The sequence below is a fragment of the Rhinatrema bivittatum genome, chromosome 3 (genome assembly GCF_901001135.1).
Source record: "Rhinatrema bivittatum chromosome 3, aRhiBiv1.1, whole genome shotgun sequence".
Classification (NCBI taxonomy): Eukaryota; Metazoa; Chordata; class Amphibia; order Gymnophiona; family Rhinatrematidae; genus Rhinatrema; species Rhinatrema bivittatum.
In genome coordinates this window covers 176,536,323-176,558,970 of record NC_042617.1, presented here as the reverse complement: position 1 = coordinate 176,558,970, position 22,648 = coordinate 176,536,323, and the positions used below count along the sequence as shown (strand labels likewise).

Sequence of the window (22,648 nt, the reverse complement as noted above, 5' to 3'; positions counted from 1 at the left end):
CTTTTCTCAGGGATATACCTGGTACACATCTTGCTTATTTATTTCACTTATTCCCACCCTTTTATCTTTAATAATGAATACATCCAGTATTTTTAGTATGAAGTTTTGTAAATAAACATAACATTAACAAAGTATAATGGTAGACACATAGCTGCAAGCCCCATCTCGTCTGGCTGTTTCCCCTTCCTGTTGAGGTCCTGCAGATCCTATTTCATCTGCAGCTTTAAATTTGTTTCCCCACAACCAAGGATGCTCTGTGCTCATCCCAGGGTTTTGCGGAGTTTGGTTACCATTTCGGTCTACACCATCTCCATGGGGAGGCAGCTCTACATATCTGCAACCCCTTCTGTCAAGAAATAATTCCCAAGCAGCAAACATTTTTCAATAGAAAGGAATTCTAGAACAAGGGGTCAGGATATGTGCCTCAGAAGGGGTAGGTTTGTGTAACACGAGGAAATATTTTGGCATTGGACAGCCATAGGCTATGACAGCAGCTTCTTTTGCCCATGCAATAACTGTTCCTCGTTAGCCAGTGGCAGGCACCAGGTGCTGAATTTCAGACACCTAGAATTTTTCTGCTTTGGTTTATGAGAGATGACAAACAATTTTATGAATAGAGATTGCCTACTTACCAATGAAGGCTGTGACATTTGGATTAATGATACCACTGGGTAAAAGATGAAAATCATATTCCACCGAATCCACAACAACAGTGTGACCAGCATTGTTTCCTCCCTGAAAATTAAACATGACATATTTAAAAATCATATTTGAGAATGCCAGGTAGGCTAATAAACACACAGGATTAAGACCTCTGGAGAAAAAAAAGCAATGAGGCAAATTCAAAATTGTGTTCAATTCTGGTCGCTCCATCTTAGGAAAAATATAATGAAATTAGAAGAGGTAAAGAGAAGGGCAACAAAAATGATAAAAGGGATGGAACAGCTCTCATAAAGAAAGAAAAAACAGGTTATGGCTCTTCAGCTTAGAGAAGAGAAAGCTGAGAGAAGATAATGATAGAAGTTAAGAAATTTATGAGTGGGGTGGAACAGATAAGCAAGCTTGCTTACTGTAAACAGTTTTCTCTGGAGACAACAGGATGAATTAGCTATGACACATGGGTAACATTATCTGACAGCACTAAATGGACCCTTCTCTATTTGCTCTACTGAGCATATGCTGAATTCCCAATGTGGGTGTTGCCTCATGAGCCCCTTCAGTCAATATTAAAATCTAGCTATGTAATTGACTTGCCAAGGAAGAAGGCAGGTATTTAGCATGGCTAATTCATCTTGCTCTCTAAAGAGAAAGCAAAGTTGCTTACCTGTAAACAGATGTTCTCCTAGGATAGCATTCCTCACATGGGAGCGATATCAACAGATGGAGCCAGGCACAGGAAACGTTTGTAGAAACTGGCACACTGAGCACACCCAGCATGCCACTATCCGCGCACCCACGCAGGGTTCCTCTTCAATCTCTTAACAGTGAAGTACAAAAAAATAAAACAAACTAGAGAAACCCAACTTTGCGGGGTGGCGGTCGGGTTTCCTGAGGACTAACATCCTGCTGTCCTAGGAGAACACCTGTTACAGGTAAGCAACTTTGCTGTCTCCTAAGATCACACATGTATCTCATGTGGGCCATTCCCATGTCCTTCACATTTTGCTGACGTAGCCCACATCCTACATCTATCCTTACTGCTCACATGTACTGACACATATTGGCACACAAGCTTAGTAGGACAAAGTTCTGCAGTCAGCATTATACAAGATGTACATGAATAATTGGAAGCACTGAGACTTTTCTCAGGGATATACCTGGTACAAGGGAGCTGTTGGCAACAGAGGGAGACAGCCTGAACCCGAACAAAGGGCCCTAAGGCAGGGAGGGTTGGATTTAAAGCTGAAAGATTTTGAAGGACGAATTGGTCGAAGCTACTGTCATGTCAGCCATCCTTGTCCAAACAGTAGTGAGCAGCGAACATGTGGCGAGAACTCCACAATGCAGCCTTACAGATTTCGGCAACAGGAACTGCTTGCAAGTGAGTTACCGAAGCCGCCATGGCTCTCACAGAGAGTGAACCTTGACATGGCCTCCAAGCTGAAGGCCCACCTGTGCATAGCAGAAGGAAATACAATATGCCAGCCAGTTTGAAAGAGTTTGCTTGGTCACTGCAACTCCCAACCTATTCTTATCGAAAGATATGAAGAGCTGTGTGGACTGCCGGTAGGCCGCTGTGTGCTCAACATAGAACGCTAAGGCCCTCTTGCAATCCAAACTGTGCAGAGCCTGTTTGCACTGATATGAATGAGGCCTCAGAAAGAAGGTGGGCAGAATAATTGACTGAGATGAAAATCAGTCACCACCTTAGGCAGGAACTTAGGGTGGTCCTGCGTACTCACCCCATCGTGGAAGAATTGTGTGTAGAGTGGATACGTCACCATCGCCTGAAGGTCATTAACCCTGCGTGCCGAAGTGACCACAACCAGGCAGGGAATGTCTGCTAGCTTATTGTGGACACTGTTCCACAAGTTGCTGGCATGTAACCAAGCTGTCTGATGTGCTCTTATTGAGGCCGATGAAGAGCAGGCAGTTGTGTCAAACACTTCATATATTGATTGAATTAGATGGCATATACATTCTTTCACATCCAGAAATGGTTGTAGAAATGCCAAGGTGATATCACCTGATGGAAAGAAAGGCTTCCGTTTTTGCATGCAATCAAGTAAGTAGTGAACCATGTAGAATAGCTGAGCAGAAATTTGTTAACTGAACAAGTAGCTCTGGAACACTTTCCTATCAAAACCGTCTAGTAACCTGGGATCTATTTCTGATGGGGTGTTGAAAAACACTCTTGTCTCCTTTAAGAGCTGACTCCACCACTACTGACTGATTTATTTATTATTTTTAATTTTTATATACCGGAATTCCTGTATACAATACAAATCAGTCCGGTTTACAGTAAACGAAGAAATTGCCCCAGTCTGGGAGGTCAGACCTGGGTTGATTACATCGAACATTGAACATTGAAAAATAACAATGAAAAATAAAAATAAAAAATAACAATTAACAATTAAACATTAAACATTGAATGTTTTCGTGACCTAAATTAAATTAAATTAAAATAATTAAAAAGTTAAATATTGCATATATATATATGTTGAATATTGTTAACTGTATAAAACAATAAATTAAAGGTTCAATCAGGATAAGGTGCTTAGTTGGATTCTGTAAATTGAAACGCTTGTCTGAAGAGCCAGGTTTTTAACTTTTTTTTGAACTCTGGCAGACTGGGTTCAAGGCGTAGGTCTGGGGGGAGAGCATTCCAATGGTGTGGTCCTGCGGTTGAGAGTGCTCTTTTTCTTAGTAATGATGTTGCTGGAGGGGCGAATAATGTGCCTCTGTAGGCGCTTCTGATGGGTCTGGAGGATAGGTGTGGACGAAGTTGCGTTTGGAGAGATATAGGGGCGATGTTGTTTATTGATTTATGAATAATGGTAAGGGTTTTATAAAGGATTCTCTGTTTGATGGGTAGCCAGTGGAGGTTGCTCAGGATAGGGGAGATATGTTCTTTTTTATTGGTGTTTGTTAGGATTCTGGCGGCGGCGTTCTGTACCATCTGAAGGGGTTTGATACTGTTAGCGGGGAGTCCAAGCAGGATTGCGTTGCAGTAGTCGAGTTTTGAAAAAATGATGGATTGTAGGACAAGGCGAAAATCATTAAAGTGAAGGTAGTTGATGAGGTAGTTGTCCTACTCTATATCCTAGAGATTTTTGTATTCTGTTTGAAGTTTGGTTTCCTTGCTACTGAGGCACAGGAAATTGGGTTCTCCCACATTCTTGTTTGTAACTTCTGCAGAATATTGGTACAGAAGGGATCTCTAGTATTTGGAGAAGGCCAAAGACTTTTGCATGAGGATCCTTCTCTTTATGATCTTTTTATTCCAAGTGCTGTACCAAACTTGTCCAGAAATTTGGAGAAGAGTGTTCCGGAGACTCAAGTAGGAGATCAGAGGATATCCTCATCAAACCCGCTTCAGATCCAAGGTAGAAGGGAACACTAATCCAGGACCCCAATGATGGATTTGGCAACAGAGGAGGGGACCTTGGTCACTTTGGAAGGGTATGCACCTAATGAACATCCTCAGACTGGTTGGACTCCACTAAAAGCGAGTGTCTAAGATTAGAACCACCTTGTAGGGATCTGATAAAGCTTCTACTCTAATTGAGGAAGACTTGGCTCCTCCTCACAGTCTGATGTCTTGGAAAGAAGAATTTGGAGTATACCCTCCTTATCCTTAGAAGCCAGAGAGGTAAAGAAAGATTTCACTAATTCTTTCACTGATGTGCTCTTTGGCCGGGCACTGGAGGTGGATCATCATCTTCTGATACCAGGATGGTATCCCTTTGCACCTCCTCTGCACTTTGCAAGATCTGCATCGGAAGCTGGTTCAAAATTAAGGGGGACTACCAAACAAATGGGATCCAGCATCTCCAACTGAAGCCTTGTTCCAACAATCTTGATGCTGACGTTGCTCCAGGGCTCGGAGCATCAAGGACTTATTTCTCGGGGCTTTGTGCTTGGATAGTGACTATGCTTTGTGCTTCAACAAAGCCTTATGCATCACTGCCGGGGCCCGATATGTTGACGGTACTGAAGCTATGTACGTTGACAGTGTCGGAGCTGGAGGAAGGTGCACTGCTTTCAAACGCGCTCTGTACGTTAATAGGGATCTATTATTTTTTCCACAATCCCAACATCAAGAACCTACAATAAATTGTATCTTTACTTTGTGTAGAAAAGGGTAATTTATCTCGGACCTGATAAGGAAACACTGGAAGGAGTTAGCTTTAGAAAAGTTTTTTAAAGCAGAGTTGAGATTCACCTTTCGGAGAGGCAGAAATTTGAAGGACATGTTAGTGCATTCTGTAAGTAATTCTAATAGAAAAACAGCATATGAGGGTCGGCATAGACCATGTGGACATTGTTCCGTTTGTGCACATACTTCTGATATTACACAATTCACTCATCCATACACAAACAAAATTTATTTTTTGAAGGGTACCTCAGATTGTAACTCTAGTGGAGTAGTGTACGTCATCACTTGCCCATGCAAGTTATTGTATGTGGGGAAAACACAACGGAGCATTAAAACACGGATAATAGAACACAAATCGAGCTTACACACTAAAAAGGAAAATGCACCATTAGTCTCTCACTGGCTAGATAAATCCCATTCGATGGCTGACTTATACTTTTTTGTACTAGATCTAGTCTCTCCACCGGTGAGAGGGGGGGACTTTCCCCGCATCCTACTACAACAAGAGCAGCGATGGATTTACCGGCTTAACACATTAGCACCCCATGGCCTCAATAGTGAGCTGGAATGGCATCACTTTCTGTAACTTTTATATCTACCATCTTAGGTTTGGCAATAGTATCATAGGCTCCTTTATCCCATATTTTATACAGTGCAGAGTTGCGGGTTCACTAACATAATACACCATCCCGAGCATAATCATGTAGCTCCGATGTCAGAGGTTTTCCTCTGCTTTTAGATAATTATCATAGCCCAAACAGATTGAATCATTTATTATTTAAAACTTTACCAACAGAGCGAGCTAGCTCATATAGTGAGTTTTAGACAGTCCTCGACGTGGTTGGAAAATCCCTGCAGTCCCCATATAAGGTTAATGACGTCGGCACGTAGTCCTGACGTCCTTTACGCACCAGAGCAGCCCAATCTGTCATGATTTTCGCACCAAAAGACAGCGTTTATAAACTTCAGTCAAACCGCCGCAGTTGCGCTCCTGTCAAACACGCTGTCAGATTGATACAGGTATGTTTACTTATGGAAATGTATTTTCATAGACTCTAGCAATAGCGCTTCTGTCAAACACTTTGTCAGATTGATATAGGTATGTTTGTTAATAGAGATGTATTTTTATAGACACTAGTAATAGCGCAATTACTTGGCATTTAGTCTGGACGGTACTGTTCTTGTTCCTGGTTTTAATGTATTTTTGTGCTCTTTCTAGATCATTGTTAAAATGAACTCCCCCCCGAAGCAGCCGGGTGGCGAAACACGGGACTGTGTTGGGGGTATCGTATTTAAAGTCTTTGTTTTGAATTCAGGAGTTGCCGCAATAAAATGTCATACATAAAACTTTAAACTACACCAGGAACTTACGTTGTTTCTTGCACTTGTGTGGATGTCAATATATTAAAGTGCAAGCATTACTCCAGTGCTTTGTTGGATGCACTGGAATCATCGCCAGCACAGAGCATTTCTTTTTCTTAATTTTAGATTTGTTCAACCCTAAGATTCAGCCTGTTCCACTGATGGGAACAATCTCGTAGACGAGTTCCTGCTCAACTCTACATCCAGGGAGCATGAAAAAGTCCCACTCCAGGAGAAGGATCGACTGCAGCTCCTCAGAATCTTATGCAGTTCTTCCATTTTCCAGACCTGGACTTCTGTGACCATGAAGACATGCAGCCATAACAACAGTTTGCCTGGTCATGGTCCAGTCCAAGGCAGCAACAATATAGATTATATCCATTAGTAATGGACATCTTTCTATCGCATATACAGTCTTTGAAACTACTTGCTGTGTGCTTCTTGGATCAGACATTCTGTGACGAAATCTTTTCTTGATTTATATTTTTATATTCTGCTTTTTGGCACTTTAGCAAGGCACCGAAAAAAGAAATACATAAATAATCACAAGTATAAAAGATATGATTAATAGGATACATTTTTGAGAGAGATAGAGTATACATCTATGCTGAAACTTGGACAGAAAAAGACTGAGGGGGCTCACGAGGCAATGCCCAAATGGGAATTTCTGCACATGCTTGGTACAGCAAAAACTATTTGAGCTTAGAGAGGCAGGTCCATTGGTGCTATAGGACAGGGGTGCTTAAACCGGTCCTACACGGTTGCATTCACAGGAGGTAGTATATTTATTTATTTATTTTTTTTTATTTAATTTCTTTTCCTATACCGATGCTCAAGACTAGGTCTTATCGTACCGGTTTACAATGTAACTGAGGGGAAACCAATTAACATCAAGGTAGAAAGTAAAGTTACATTAAACAGGGAGCATAAAACCTGGGCAATGGAAGACAGTGCAGAGTTTAAACTAAGAAACAATTAGAGAGAGATAAATATACAAATCAACAAAAACTGTAAGATACAAAACATAGGTTTGTCCTAGGCAGTTATTAGCCTGGTATGTCCAGAGGGAGAAGGAAAGGGTGAGGTTGGGTGGGGGGAAGGGATAGGGGAGGGGTGGGGGAGTGAGAGTCAGTGATGGTTGAGGAGATCCTTCAGCGGTAGGCTTCTGCGAAAAGCCAGGTTTTCAATTTCTTTCTGAAAGTTGAATGGCATTGTTCTTGGCGTAAGTCTTGTGGAAGTGAATTCCAATGTAGTGGACCTGCTGTTGAAAGAGCTCGCTTGTGAATAGTGTTGTGGACCGATGATTTGTTGGGGGGGGCCTTGAGCGAACCTTTGTAGGCAGTTCTGATCGGTCTTGCGGAAGTATGTAATTCAAGTGGGAAGGTGAGTTGGAGAGTGGATTGCTGGTAGACTGATTTGTGGATGATGGTGAGAGCCTTGAAAAGTATTCTATATTGGATGGGCAGCCAGTGTAGAATTTTTAGTATTGGTGTGATATGGTCCTTGCGACGAGTGTTTGTAAGGATCCTAGCCGCTGCGTTTTGCAGCATCTGAAGAGGTTTGGTGGACGAAGCAGGCAGACCAAGTAATAGAGCATTACAATAGTCGATCTTTGAAAACAGTATGGCTTGAAGCACCAAACGGAAATCCTTGAAGTGTAAGAGCGGTCTAAGTTGCTTCAGGACCTGTAGCTTGAAGAAGCATTCTTTGGTTGTGGCGTTAATGAATTTTTTGAAATTCATTCTAGAGTCAAGGGTGGCCCCAAGATCTCTGACCTGGTTTGCTAATGGGATGCTAGCATTATTTGCGAGGGGGTTGTTGTCACAAGGGGAGATAACCAGTAGTTCCGTTTTGGAAGTATTTAGGACCAAATTGAGACTCGAGAGCAGAAGGTTGATGGCGTGTAAGCAGTTGTTCCAGAAATTTAGAGTAGAGATGGGGTCCGAAATGGGGATTATGATTTGTACATCGTCCGCGTATATAAAGTGGGTGAGTATATGCAAATAAATAGTATATGCAAATAAATCTCTTGCATATTCGTTAGGGATATCCTGAAAACCCAACTGGCTGGGGGGAGGCCCATAGGACCGTTATGAGCACCCCTGATATAGGATAACGTCACCCCCGTGTCATGGCTAATTTAGTCCTGCTTGTGGATGGAGAAAATAAGAAGTTATTTACCCTTTCAAACAGTACCAGAACTAGGGGACATACCATTAAACTAGCAGGTAGCAGATTTAACTGGAGAAAGTATTTTTTTTTCCCTCAACGCACAACTGATCTGTGGAATTTATTGCCAGAACATAAGAACATAAGAAAATGCCATACTGGGTCAGACCAAGGGTCCATCAAGTCCAGCATCCTATTTCCAACAGTGGCCAATCTAGGCCAAAAAGAACCTGGCAAGTACCTAAAAACTAAGTCTATTCCATGTTACCATTGCTAATGGCAGTGGCTATTCTCTAAGTGAACTTAATAGCAGGTTATGGACTTCTCCTCCAAAACTTATCCAATCCTTTTTTAAACACAGCTATACTAACTGCACTAACCACGTCCTCTGACAACAAATTCCAGAGTTTAATTGTGCGTTGAGTAAAAAAGAACTTTCTCCGAATAGTTTTAAATGTGCCCCATGCTAACTTCATGGAGTGCCCCCTAGTCTTTCTACTATCCGAAAGAGTAAATAACCAATTCACATCTACCCATTCTAGACCTCTCATGATTTTAAACATCTCTATCATATCCCCCCTCAGCCGTCTCTTCTCCAAGCTGAAAAGTCCTAACCTCTTTAGTCTTTCCTCATAGGGGAGCAGTTCTATTCCCCTTATCATTTTGGTTGCCCTTCTCTGTACCTTCTCCATTGCAACTGTATCTTTTTTGAGATGCGGCGACCAGAATTGTGCACAGTATTCAAGGTGCGGTCTCACCATGGAGCGATACAGAGGCATTATGACATTTTCTGTTTTATTCACCATTCCCTTTCTAATAATTCCCAACATTCTGTTTGCTTTTTTGACTGCCGCAGCACACTGAACAGACGATTTCAATGTGTTATCCACTATGACGCCTAGATCTCTTTCTTGGGTGTAGCACCTAATATGGAACCCAACATTGTGTAATTATAGGATGTGATCAAGGCATCTAGCATAGTGGGGTTTATAAAATGTTTTGCCAAGCTCGTGGAGGAAAAGTCTATAAACAATTATTAGTCAAGGGGACTTGGGAAAAGCCACAGCTTATCCCTAGGAGTGAGCAATGAGGAACTGGATCTGTTCTTTGGGACTTGCCAGGTACTTGAGATCAGGACTGGCCTTTGTCAGAGACAGGATGCTGGGCTCAATGGACCTTTGGTCTGACCCAGCATGGTACTTCTTATGTAAAACGGATTTGTCCAGTAAGTCCCAAACATGGCCAGACAAATCTGTCATTTAAATATATTCCCCCTCCCCCCCATTGTCAGGCCAACATTTAGCCAGATATGTCATTACGTGCCTATAAGTTAGCTGAATGAAGTGGGCCAGGAGCATTGCAGGATGCAGTAAAATTATCTGGCTAACATAGCTGATATTCAGCAGTATCTGGCTAAGTTAGCCCGTTAATTCTAGGACTGCCACAGAGCAATCTTAAAGTTATCTGGCAGTGTGTGAATAGCTGGATAAGTGGCTGTAAAAGAAAACTTTCAAATCTCTCCACCATCCCCTTGCAACCCACTACATTTTTTTTAAAAAGCAGCAGGTGCTAATAGCAAGGCCCCCCTCCTGTTTCATGCTTAAAATCATGATTCCCTCCTTTCCTTTCCATCTCACCCACCCACCCCCCGCCCCCCAAAACTCAGCCAGAAACATGGTAAGTCTCATACCTACTTCCTGCCATTTCCAGCACTGCTCTGACATCAATGCTAGACGCTTATAATAAATAGCATTGCTGTCACAATCTAGAAAATAAATAGCAAGGCCAAATTTAGATGCATTTTCAGCCAACAATTTAGGATACTAAGGTTGACTGAAAACAAATACCTAACTTATAGCTCAGTGGTAACCCTGTCCTGGGTTGCACTGCCTCCGTAACATGCAAATTTTCTCTCATGCATATTCATTGTGGATATCCTGAAAGCCGGCTGGCTGGGGGGTCCCCAGGACAGGGCTGGGAAACATTGTTATAGCTAGATTCATCAAAAAGCATTAGTAACACATTGATAGGGACGCGTTTATGGGAATTTTTGAATTACTGCACCATGGGATAATCCCCATTTTTCGCATCTTGCGCTAAGGGGAGAGAGGGAGAGGGAAAGAGACTATATCTACAAGGCCCTCATAATAATAAAGTATTTATATCTCTATAGGAGGACCATCTAATAGGTCGAGGTGAGATGTTAGTGGTGGTTTAGGGTTTAGGGGCTAGTTTCGTATGCAGAGTGAAATGTACAAACACCACAGTACACCTTGGTGAAGATCTGATGTCATTTGGTGTGAGGAAAGTCTCAAAAAGATGAAATTTTGTACTATGTTATCTCCCTCCTATAGAGATATAAATAGGTGCACACAGTGGGACCCTCCCAAGAGGCTCTCTCTCTACTTCACTCCACTCTATTCCTCTCTAACCCCTTTCCCCTTCTCCCCCTCTGCTTCCAAGCCGAGAAATGGCCAAAATGAAATTCCAAAACTATCGCAAATTGCGTTAAGACCATTTCAGGCATATCACACAGCCTAACGCCAGGAAAAAAGGTGGAGTTATTTCCGGCATTAAAACCATGCGATAGCATGTGTTTTGCTATTGCACGGTGCAATATTGCCCCGCATTTAACTAAATCCCACCCAAACTCCTCCCTGATCTCACCCCTCCCACAAATTTGCATTTGTGCCGTGCGTCACAATTTTTTTTCGCATAACGCGTGCGTGAACGCCATAACGCATTTTGATGAATGATCCGGTTAAGATAATTAAAAAAAAAAAAAAACCGCTTCTAAATTTATATCAGACTCCTTAATTTCACTGTACCCTTTTTTTTTTTATCATTTGAAACATGGATCCAGTAAACTTCACCTAGAGGATACAAGCTCAATTAAATAGATTTTTATTTATGCTGCATAAGATAAAATGAAAATATTGCTGTTTTCTAGATCATCCTGTGGAAGCAGATACTATCTGTATCAGAGCGCCAAGTCAACTGGCAAAGAATTCCAGTCTCAGCGTGTAAAATTCTTATGGGGACCTATCAATACCAACCACACAAACAAATCTGTGCTTTTTTATGATTATTTATGTTTTTGCTAAAGAACAAGTCTTAGAATTACAGACAAATAACATTCCTCTGTTTCTTCAAGTAAAAAAACAGAAGTAAATTTTCAAAGGTTTAGATACTTAAAATTAAGCTCCTACACTGGCCCTTTTGGGGCCTGATTTTTAAAGTCAAATACACACAAAAAACAATGGTTTGTGTGTGGAGATGGCTATTAACAAATAACTTGAGGCTCTCAGCATTTACCCAATTTTTCACATACTTTTATGCACACTGAGGAGGCGCATGCACATACTTTTCTATTTCCAAAAGAGGACACAGACGTTAACCCGCATAAATTATGCCTCGCAAAGACCAGGTGTAAGTTTGTGCAGGTTATTTTGTGCACGGTGAAGGGCCCTTAACCAAGCAATGCAAATGTGTACACAAGTCCGCTTTGAAAATACGGGGTAAAGTCAGTTCTAAAATCACCCTCTGTAAAATTAATTTTTTTTATTTTGAAGATTTTAAACCACATGATCCTACATTCTCAGCAAAGAATAAAAAATCATATATAATAAGTTATATAACAATACAACAACAAAAAAGAGACCACAACTGTATTACCGCTTATGGCTCTGCACTGGCCAATTCTAACTACCAAGAATCTATGGTCTACAATTTGCTGTGAAGGTGTTAAGATTAAATCCATTTACTCGGATAAAAAGATAAAATAAATAGTATCAAAAGCCATACGTCACTTAGCTAAAAGCCTCCTTATGGAAACAGGTTTCAGTTTCTTTCTGAAAGGACTGGGTAAGCTCAGTCATCTTTATATCGTCTGGAAGGGCCGTCCCATGCATTACACATTACAAGTTGCTGAGCGCTACGGAATGAGTCCCTCAGGATTTAAGTCGGAAACCTGAGAGCTCTGCGTGTAGATGTGCTGGTATTTTTCCAGGAAGCCTGCCATTCCCATGGAAGGAGGTAACAGTGTTACAAGGCGGGGTAATTTGTAAGCTATGTCACTGGTGGTGCAATAGAAGTTCCGTGTTTCCTGAAAGGGATGAAACATATTAGGCTAACCTGAAGGGAGTTGGCTCCCTTGTGGAACTTACATTTGGTTCTTAGAGCTTTAAATAGTGCTCCTCTGAAAGATCCAACCTTGAAGGCAGTGTTTCTGGTAGCCAGGTTTTGCAATTTCATCTGAAGCAAATGGTTTTCCTTCCTTTCTTCAGGAATTATTCCTCAGTGGAGGGTAGTGGAGATCTTTCTTCACTGAATAGATGTTTACAGGGTGTTTCAGCAATATTTGAAGGCGACTAATTCCTTCATGAAATCTGATTATTTGTTACAAAAGAAGGGAGAAGCTACTTTTAAAGCTTGGTTTGCTCTGTGGATCAAGGCCATCAGTTCTGCATATGTTGCTAAAGGTTTGACATCTCCCAGAGGATTCATTCAACCAGAGTCCAGGCCTCTTTATGGGCAGAGCTGTGACGAGTTTCTCCTTTGGAGATATATGTGAGGCAAACTACATGAACATCCTTGCATTCATTTATGGAGTATCAATGTCTGGATGCTCAAGCCAGAGAAGATGCTGGCTTTGGCTCGGGTGTTTTGAGAGCAGGCATAGCAATATCTAAGCCAGTTTGAGGGCTGGTTTTGCTACATCCTACTTGTCTGGACTGGTCTGGTGGGATGATAAAGAAGGTCAAATGGAGTCTTATTTCCTTTCCTTGAATTCTGCCAGACCAGGCTAGGACCCTCCCAGATTGCTGGTTGCTTAGGCTTGTCTCATTCTTCATTCTTTTGTTGGTGGGGTTTTCTCCCTAGTCCGGCTGAAGATATCAGTGTATATAATGTTATACCTTCAGTTAGCAGGAGGAGACTGAACAAGAAGAAACCTACTACCTATCACTTCTATAGTGCTATTCAATGTATGCAGCCCTGTATACAAAACAGACAGTCCCTGCTCAGTAGAGCTTATAATCTTATAAAGACAAACAGGGCAAAATAAACTTTGGGAATTTCACTTATTAATAAAGTGTTCTCCCAAGGTTAGCTGGATTGCACCTTGCTAAGCCCCCTGCTGAATGGGGGTGTGGCAAGGAGTTATGTTATGAGTTTGTTACAGAAAAAACTGGCAGGCTGAGATAAGCACAGAACCCTATACTGTTGCGTCCATCGGTCTCAGATGGCTTCGACCTCTGTGCCTCACCTTTCTTCCTTCTCTCTCCTCAAGCCTTGGGAAGATGGCTGCTGCCACGTCTTCATGCTGCTCTCTCCAGCGTCCCCGGAACGGCAACGGCACGGTATTCGCCATGTTTTTTCCTAAGGGCCTCCTAGGGTGCCCGCACTCACGCAACCCACATCTTTATCGACGTCATGGCGGGAACCTTGGGGGGAGTCCCCTTCGAGTGATGTCACGCCATCCGGGTATTTAGCCTGCCCTTCGTTTGCTAACAAACTGAGTTAGCAAGGATTGGAATCACTCCGGTCTAAGCTACTCTGCCGCTTCCTTGCTGCCGCTGGAAGCCCTCTCTGCCCTCTGGGGCTATTCATCTCTAACTTGGGTACCCGCTCCTCGGGGGGCCCTTATGCTTTCTTTCAGGTGCCTATCTGGGATACTGGGTACTCGCTCCTCGAGGGCCTGCTCTCCCTGCCTTGGTGTCTACAACTCTACTACTTCTGCCTGCCAGGATTTCCATCGCTAAAGTTATCTACTTCAGTGAGTAATCTAACATTGTCAAGTCTGTCTCACCTACAGCTCAGCGCTGGGAGCCTGCATCCGGGACTTCCTCTTCTACCTCGCGCTGCCTACCATCTATCAAGAGTGGGACTGGTCTCCTCTGCCGAGGACCTTCTACTGGGTTATCTCACTGCTGCCATCTCCTGGGCAGTATCATCAAGCTGTATAATAAATATTATCATCTGTGTCTCCGTGTATGAGTCTAGCCTAGCCTAGTACTGCGGTTCCTCACGAAGCTCCTCCCCATGGGAGTGGCCATCGCCGCAGTACCCAAGAATACACTGCAACACCTCAAGCCATAACATATACAGGGTGATGCCAGCAAACCTGTTGCTGTCTGTCTCCATCTTCTGGTAGGGAAGAACTGCAGACTCCGCAGGGCTGTTACCTTGAGAGAATTAAGCACCAGTCAGACCTTCCTGCAAGATTAAAACCATAGCCACTGATGCCTTTCATGGCAAAAGAAGCCAAGTTGTACACAGACTCAAAAGAAATTCTCCATAACTTCACATAAGCTAGTGAAGTGGATCGCTTGCATCCACAAGAGACCATTGAGGAAACACATGTAGCAGTCTGCGAGGAAACCACAGTCAAGTTAATGTATCCAGATCTTCACAACCTTCCTCTCTTCTGCGACTGTAGAACATGATCACCTTGACAGTCCTCTTATTGCCATTAGACCCATAATAGAACTCCCCCCGCTGGCCACAATTATGGCAAAAGGTCTCCTTGAAATTTCCCACTCTCAGGACATGTTGATTCAAGAATCCACATGGATATTCTCTGCATACAAGGCACCAGCCTCAGGCTGGCCAGATCCCTGTTCAAAGCCCGCTAGAGTACATTTTAGAAGGGCATTCCACAACTGTGGTCCTACTACTGTAAATACCCTTATATCTGTCTCATCCAGATGCACCATCTGCACAGACGGGACATTTACCGGTAGGTGATCATACTTGACAAATCTTTAGGCCATAATGGCTTATAGATTTTGAGTAGGGTTTCTCACCATCCAGGCTTGCGTTAATGCTAGAATCTTAGGGGTTAATTTTCAAAAGAGTTATGCACATAAATAGCTTGTAAAGATAAAAAATATGCACGTTTTCACTTTAGCATGCACATTTACCTGCGTAAAAAAAGGAGTTGTCTGGAGTATTCCACAGCACGGCTAAAAGGTACGCGCATAAGTTGCTATTTTATGAGACTTGTGTGAATACATGTGGTAAGTTATTCCTGCAATTTTACACCTGCTAATTAACTCAACGTACTTGATATCAGACTGGTCTGCTTTCAAGTACGTGGTTGGGTTAGATGCCTGGGTGAACTGGGAAGGTTCAGGCTGAAGAACTAGGAGGGTCTCGACCAGGAGAAGATCTGGGTGAGCTAGTGGAGGAATCAGAAAACTGGTAATTTCAATTACGCAGGCATGTTTTAAAATATACCAACTTACATGCATATATCAGAGTTTTATGCAAATATATACGCATGCGTGTATAAAATAGGTAGGTAAAGGACATGCTTTCAATGCATTTAAATACGAACTTCCAATGCACTGCAGATATTTGCACATAACCAGACATACGCATACTTTATAATCCACACACATCTGATAGGTGCAGGTTATAAAATACTCTATTAGATTTCTGCACAGCCCATGTATGCGCATATATTGGGGCCACGTAGAGTTTGAAAGTTACCCTCTTAAATTTGATTTACCATGATAATGGTAATGAATGAAGGGACAGCAAGACTGAACAACTGAAAGTGTTGCTGTCAGTACTCTAGCAGTGTGCATTCTACACTACTTGGAAAGCCTGTACAACTGTATATTAGAGCAGTGTTTCCCAAATCTCTCCTGGAAGCACACCTAACCAGCCAGGTTTTCAGGATATGCAAATCTATCTCGCACATCTTCATTGTGGCAATCCTGAAAACTCGACTGGCTAGGTATGCCGCTAGGAGAGATTTGGGAAACACTGCTCAAATATACAGTTGTATGCAAAAGATTAGGCATCTGTACACTAAGCTAGAAATGCTTAAGAGATTTTTTTATTATTATTTTTATAGTCTTTTCCTGTTTTCTAAGAGCGAATTATTTTCATTTTGCTACTTAGAGGAACCCATGGTTGTTGAAAGTAAACAGAACAATCTCAACCTGAGGGCATAGAAGAGACAAAGTATATGTTCAACCATGAAACTGAAGGCCTATCGAGAATCAACATTTTGGGCCTTGTTAACAATACTTTAAAAAAAAAATGTAGTAATGAGTCACCTAGAAGGGTGTCCAAACTTTTGCACATGCCATATTCAAGGCTTTATTATTTTTAATTTGCTAAAATCAGCAAATGAAGTAATTTTGCATTACAAGCTTCAGAATGATGACACGTTTAATTTTGTGATGTTAACTGGCTTAACCATCATAATTTTGTTGACATTGGTCACACCTGTTACTTTGTAATTAACGTGTATTTTGTGTCTAGTTATAATCATAGGTTTGTCATTGTAAATATGCAGAATTTATTTTTCCTTTTTTTAAATTGCAGATAAAAGTACACATATCTTTGAAAAAGCTGATTGCTTGGAATGCTTGCAGAAAATTTTGGTCAGATTGTTCAGCATTACAGCTGCAGCTGAAAGCCCATACCCCAAGCTTTTGGTTGGGTTGTTCAGCATTGTAGCTGTAGTTGAAAGCCCAATGCCAGACACTGCTACAGTGCTTTGATTTGCAGCATTGTTTAAATGATGTTGAAGATGAGAGCTGACAGCATTGGTATCATAAGAACATAAGAAATTGCCATACTGGATCAGACCAAGGGTCCATCAAGCCCAGTACCCTGTTTCCAAAAGTGGCCAAGTGAGGTCACAAACACCTGGCAGGATCCTAAATAAGCAGTGGATTTCTGCCAACTCTCCCTTAATGGACTTTTCTTCCAGGAACTTGTTCAAATCTTTTTTATACACAGTTATACTAACAGCTTTTACCACATCCTCTGGTAACAAATTCCAGAGCTAATTATGTGTTGAGTAAAAAAAATATTTTCTCTTATTAGTTTTAAATGTATTACTCAGTAACTTCATTGTCTGTTACCTCGTCTTTGTACTTTTCGAAAGAGTAAACAACTGATTAAATGTTTACTCGCTCCATTCCACTCATTTTATAGACCTCCATCATATCTCCCCTCAGCCCTCTCTTTTCCAAGCTGAAGAGTCCTAACCTCTTTAGCCTTTCTTCATAGCGGAATTGTTCCATCCCCATTATCATCTTGGTTGCCCTTCTCTGTACCTTTTCTAGTTCTGCTATATCTTTCTTGAGATGTGGTGACCAGCACTGAACACAATACTCAAGATGAGGTTGCACCATGGAGCGATACAGAGGCATTGTGATATTCCGTTTCATTTTCCATTCCTTTCCTAATAACCCTAGCATTCTATTTGCTTTCTTGGCTGCTGCTGCACACTGAGCAGAAGTTTTCAATGTATTTTCAACAATGACATTCATCGAGACCCTTCTGCTCACACCAGATGGTAAGCCTCCTCCATTTCAAAGCATAAGACTTCCTGGTGAAAGGTTTTCTTGAAGCCACCAGGACTTGAGATACCTACTCTGAAAGGTCAAGAGGCTGCAAGATCATCTGCTCAACATCCAGGCAGTGAGGGACAGGGCCCAGAAGTTGGGGTAGCACAGCCTGCTCTGATCCTCCGTGAAGAGATCTGGGGCTGTTCCCAGAAAGATTGGGTACCGCCAGGAGAGATCCCGCAGGAGCGGGAACCAAACCTGTCTCTGCCAATGGGCGGCTATGAAGATCATAGTCCCCCAGTCCTGGCGAAGCTTCAAGAGGGTCTTCGATACCAAAAGAAGTAGAGGATACGCGTACAGGAAGCCTGTCCCCCAGTGAAGGGCATAAGAATATAAGAACATAAGAAATTGCCATGCTGGGTCAGACCAAGGGTCCATCAAGCTCAGCATCCTGTTTCCAACAGAGGCCATACCAGGCCACAAGAACCTGTCAATTATTCAAACGCTAAGAAGATCCCATGCTACTGATGCAATTAATAGCAGTGGCTATTCCCTAAGTAAACTTGATAAATAGCCATTAATGGACTTCTGCTCCAAGAACTTATCCAAACCTTTTTTGAACCCAGCTACACTAACTGCACTAACCACATCCTCTGGCAACAAATTCCAGAGCTTTATTGTGCATTGAGTGAAAAAGAATTTTCTCCGATTAGTCTTAAATGTGCTACTTGCTAACTTCATGGAATGCCCCCTAGTCCTCCTATTATTTGAAAGTGTAAATAACAGTCACATCTACTTGTTCAAGACCTCTCATGATCTTAAAGACCTCTATCATATCCCCCCTCAGCCGTCTCTTCTCCAAGCTGAACAGCCCTAACCTCTTCAGCCTTTCCTCATAGGGGAGCTGTTCCATCCCCTTTATCATTTTGGTTGCCCTTCTCTGTACCTTCTTGTGACGGGGTCACTATGCTAGACTAGATAGGAAGAATAACGCTAGGAACCAAAGATTCAAGGGAAGGGGGGGAAGGAAAATACAGCAACACCAGGCTAGAGACGTCCCTTGGTTCCTTCCCCCGGATGTTACAAGGACAGAAGAACCACAGGTGTGGGAGGTTAAGGGTGGGACTTCCCTGGAGCCAATCAGCTGGCAGAGGAGGAGGAGTTTCCACAGGATAAAAAGGACTCCCTAGTAGAGCAGTCTCAGTCTTCTGTGGGGGACCGAGGAGGAAGGATCGGATTTCCTGTCTGCTCTGGGAGACTTTGAGGCTGGACATTCCCTGACCGTGTGAAGGACTGCCGCAACTATCACAGAGGTGAGCGCGGGGACATCTGTTGTTGGATGAACGACAAGGATACTTTGCCTGGAGAACTGCCAGTGGGTGGCTGTACCTCTGGGGAAGGGTTGAGGTCCCAGAGGTACGGAGGGAGGTGGCAATTAGGCCCAGTGGGGCCGGATTTTGAACTATGGACTTTGAGAGGGACCTCTGAAGCAGTGGTTGGAAAGTGAGTTGCTGGCTCAGTGGGGAAGGCATCTGCCTTCCATCCAGGTGGTGAGGGTTCAAATCCCACCTGGGAACTTTTAAGGTAAATACGTTTAAACTGCTATTTGAGTTTCCAAGGGACCAGGGAAGCAGCAGACAGTGTACGGACCAGGGAAAGCGTGACACTTCTCCATCGCAACTATATCTTTTTTGAGATGTGGCAACTAGAATTGTACACAGTATTCAAGGTGTGGTCTCACCATGGAGCGATATAGAGGCATTAAGACATTTTCTGTTTTATTAACCATTCCCTTCCTAATAATTCTTAACATTCTGTTTGCTTTTTTGACTGCTGCAGCACACTGAGCTGACAATTTTAAAGTATTATCCACTATGATGCCTAGATCTTTTTTTCCTGGGTGGTAGCTCCTAATATGGAACCTAACATCATGTAACTACAGCAAGGGTTATTTTTCCCTATATGCAACATCTTGCACTTGTCCACATTAAATTTCATCTGCCATTTGGATGCCCAATCTTCCAGTCTTTCAAGGTCCTCCTGTAATGTATCACAGACTGCTTGTGATTTAACTACTCTGAATAATTTTGTATCATCCACAAATTTGATAACCTCACTCATATTCCTTTCCAGATCATTTATATATATATATATATTGAAAAGCACCGGTCCAAGTACAGATCCCTGAGGCACTCCACTGTTTACCCTTTTCCACTGAGAAAATAGACCATTTAATCCTACTCTCTATTTCCTGTCTTTTAACCAGTTTGTAGTCCACGAAAGGACATCGCCTCCTATCCCATGACTTTTTAGTTTCCGTAGAAGCTTCTCATGAGGGACTTTGTCAAACGCCTTCTGAAAATCCAAATACACAGCATCTTTCACCTTTATCCACATGTTTATTAACCCCTTCAAAAAAATGAAGCAGATTTGTTAGGCAAGACTTCCCTTGGGTAAATCCGTGTTGACTGTGTTCCAATAAATCATGTTTTTCTATATGCTCTACGATTTTGATCTTGAGAATAGTTTCCACTATTTTTCCCGGCACTGAAGTTAGGCTCACTGGTCTATAGTTACCCGGATCGCCCCTGTAGCCTTTTTTAAATATTGGGGTTACATTGGCCACCCTCCATTCTTCAGGTACAATGGATGATTTTAATGATAAGTTACAAATTTTATCTAATAGATCAGAAATTTCATTTGAGTTCCTTTAGTACCCTAGGATGCATACCGGCAAAGGCGTCCATGACCTGGACAGGGAGCAGGACCGGGGAGCTTCCCTGTTGCAGGGGGAGGCAAATAGATCCACGTCAGGGGTCCCCCCGAGATGGAAAATCCAATCTGCCACCTCCTGCTTCAGGGACTACTCATGGGGTCTGAAAGTTCAGCTCAGCTTGTCCGCAGGGCATTCCCTGAGCAAGTGCCCAGGCCCAGATCTGCACCGCCTCCTAACAGAGGAGGAAGTATCTGGTGCCCCTTTGCTTGTTGATATACCACATAGCTACCTGAGTGTCGGTCCAGATGAGGACCACCTTTGTTGGCTAGCCGATCCCGGAAGGCCCACAGAGCATACCGGATCACCCGCAGTTCCTAGAAGTTTATCTGACAGAGCTTCTCGGGTCTAGAGACCCTGGGTGTGGAGGCCTTCCACATGGGCCCCCCAACCCAGGTGGGATGCATCCATGGTAAGCACAATCTGGGTAAGAGGAGTCTGAAAAGGTACACCCTGCTCCAGATTGGAAGGAGTCCTCCACCAAAAAAAGGGAAGTCCTGAGAGAGGGGGAAACCTGGATACGGACTTGTAGGCCGTGGGTGGCCTGGCGCCACTGGGTCCGGCGCATATGCAAATGGGCAAAAGGGGTGACAAGAATGGTCGCAGCCATGAGCCCCAGAAGCTGCACCATACGCCGTGCCAGCACCAACCGGCGCTATTGGACTTCCTCCGCCAAGGACATCAATGTGCGTGCCCTGTCGCAAGGCAAAAATAGTCTAGTACAAGGTTCCCAAACCTGTCCTTGGGATCCCACAGGTGGCTGGGTTTCCAGAATATCTTCAATGAATATGCATGAGTTCAATTTGCATATCATAGAGACTCAGTATATGCGAATGCATCTCATGCATATTCATTATGGATATCCTGAAAACCCGACCGGCTGTGGGGTCCCCAGAACAGGTTTGGGAAGCCCTGGTCTAGTGGTCCTGCCTCCCATTACCAACCCAAAGAAATGACCCTGGTGGACTAAGGGTTACAGGCAGAACCTCCCCCCCCCCCCCCAAACTAAGCAAGCAAACTATGGATATGATTCAATCCTGTGTTTTAAAAAAAAAAAAAAGTCCAGAATTGCATAGCAACTTCAAAGATTGATTTTTATGATTCCATGACCTGCATAAATTAAGTCACTACTAGTCAGCGGAGGGCCTGGAGTGCCCCCTAGCTCTGGGCCTGTCAACACCATTTTTCAAAATGGCATCGTCCTGATCCTTGCCCCTTTCATGAGAAAGGACAGTGTTACCTCATTCTAGATTTTGGGTGCATAGCAACTTAAAGCCCAAAGTCATGCGCAGGCTAGTTTTGTGAAAGTTACGGGGGGGAGGAGGAGGAAGTAAGGAAAGAAGGGCCATTTGGGAGGAGGGAATTTCTCTGCTGGGGGTGTAGGAGCCAAGAAGAGAGACAGATTCTGGGGCCTATATATTCACACATTTAAAGACAAAGCAAAAAAGTTTTTAAATTTTATCCAGGTCTAGAAAATCAATAAACTATAATCAATTTTTTTTTAAATGAAAAGGTTTCAAAAAAGGAATCACTGTACTTCTGTGGCATTTCCTGAGAGATTCCAGATAATGTTCCATGTATTCCAGAGTCTGAGAATGTCATCTCTGAAACGTTCCCATAACCAGGGACCCTAATGCAAACATGCATACTGAGGACAGTCCAATGGAAGAAAACATCATTTAGATGCTCTATACCCCAAAATGAATTTTGGTTTAAAAGGTATACATAAGCATCCCTCGAGTAAGACTTTTCAACGTACCCGAGCTCTATCCTACTGAGAACGACAATGACCTCACACTTAATTACACAATAACATTAATTATACCAGTCAACTGTAGATATATCTATATTATACTGTATTATTTAGTAAGCTCTATATTCACATTACCAGTCAGTTGTAGATATAATTGCACTATTCTGTATTATTTAGTAATCTCTATTTTTCATATTATACCCTATATTTAATGCACTAAACAAATATAATCTAGTTAGTTATTTATGTTTTGCTGTTACCCTGTAAAATTAATTTGTTGTACTGTAAAGCCCTGTTGCTGAAACATTGTTATATGTAAACCGATATGATGTCTAAAAACTAATGTCGGTATAGAAAAACCTTAAATAACTATTATTTTGTTAAGGAAGAAGTTAATGCTAGGATAAGCCAATTAAAGTAATCAAATGATAGATTCGTAATTCGATACTGGATTGGGC

At 42.5% G+C, this 22,648-nt stretch overlaps 1 protein-coding gene across 1 annotated transcript in view; it reads right to left on the bottom strand.

The window, feature by feature from the left end:
* Positions 1 to 22,648, bottom strand: part of ADSS (adenylosuccinate synthase) — a 211,258-nt gene that overhangs the window by 113,580 nt on the left and 75,030 nt on the right. The window contains 1 exon segment of the mRNA XM_029593957.1: positions 633 to 735. Within this exon segment, the coding sequence (XP_029449817.1) occupies positions 633 to 735 (103 nt within the window).